The sequence below is a fragment of the Pygocentrus nattereri genome, chromosome 26 (assembly GCF_015220715.1).
Source record: "Pygocentrus nattereri isolate fPygNat1 chromosome 26, fPygNat1.pri, whole genome shotgun sequence".
In the NCBI taxonomy this organism is placed as follows: domain Eukaryota; kingdom Metazoa; phylum Chordata; class Actinopteri; order Characiformes; family Serrasalmidae; genus Pygocentrus; species Pygocentrus nattereri.
Window position 1 is genome coordinate 24371260 of NC_051236.1, and position 1241 is coordinate 24372500.

General features: G+C 54.3%; 1 protein-coding gene across 1 annotated transcript in view; it reads left to right on the forward strand.

Annotated features, from left to right (window-relative positions):
* The first annotated feature begins 503 nt into the window (after positions 1-503).
* The window catches only part of cachd1 (cache domain containing 1), a 75669-nt gene continuing 74931 nt past the window's right edge, over positions 504-1241 (forward strand). The window contains 1 exon segment of the mRNA XM_017721981.2: positions 504-758. Coding sequence (XP_017577470.2) covers positions 504-758 — 255 coding nt within the window.

Here is a 1241-nt window from a genome sequence, read left to right on the forward strand (position 1 = left end):
CCTCCTAGCGCTCAGAATAAAGCCGAGTCATCTTGTGAGTCGATTAACCTTCGACTTTGGCTTTCAGTGTATTGAAACAGACAGCTCGAACGAATCGGTTCGGTAAACTGAATCGAACTGAACCGCCTCTGAACCCCATCCTACCTTCCACGACGCGCTCCAGATCCGTGCAGAGCGAGCGAGAGTCCATGCCGGGCTTTAGCGCGCCTCCTGCTTCTCGCTCCCATTGTGATGCTGCTCCGGCTCGCGCACTTCACGCAGAGTTAGCGCGAGCGCGGCCAAGGTAACGAAGAAAGGAGTAAACGCCGTCGCCGTTACTGGATTTTACGTGATTCACTTTGCCTGTGAAGCTATGTCTTACCGCCTGTCGGTTATGTCCGCGGAGTTAGGACAGCGGAGCTCCGTTCGCCCACAGAGTTGAGAAGTTAAACTTGGGCTAAGCGCTGAAGTTTTCCCTCCTCGGAGCTGCTCGGCGTCAACACTGCTCCGCACACCGAGCCATCATGGCGAGCCGCTGGCGCGCTGGCTCTGGATCCCTGATTTCTCCTCGGCTGAGCTGCTCTTCGTGGGAAAGTCCTGCTCAACTTTCTCCGAGCCGGGTCAAGGTTTTCAGCCGCTGTCTCGTGGCCTTCCTGGCGCTCCTCTGCGGCGGACTTTGCGGCGGCGAAAGCGAGTTTTCGATCCTGGAGGAAGCGCAAGTTTTGGCCGTGCAGATGAAGAAGCTGTCGGCGCAGGAGCTGGGAGTGTTCACCATGCAGGTGAGTTCACGGACCGCTCCGGCCCCGCTGTCTGCCTCCTTCTTCATTTCCCTGAAGTTCGAGCTGCGGCTTTAGTGGCGAGTTTAACCTGGCTGGCTGGCAGGGTGGCGTGGGGGTCGGCTGCGGTGAGGAGAGCTGCGCGTGTGTGTGTTCGAGTCAGGCGGATGTGCAGTTTAATATACCTGCATATAATAATCACAGACGACTCCACGGTCCGAATCAGTCCTGAAAACACTGAATATTTCATGATTTCTTTCCACACTAGTCAGTTTCACCAAGTTTTTGGTCCTTCAGTCGCTGTGAAGTAGACCGTGTGATGCCAAACGGTATTTTAAAAGGTTTAATTTCGCAACGTACCACATGCACAAAGTACACGGGCTGTGTACAAACCCTTATTTCTGGATCCAGCCTTGAACGTGGGCTTCGAGTGAAATAACGGTTGGAAGCGAGTGGAAACCAGTACCTCGTAAAATAAAATAGAGC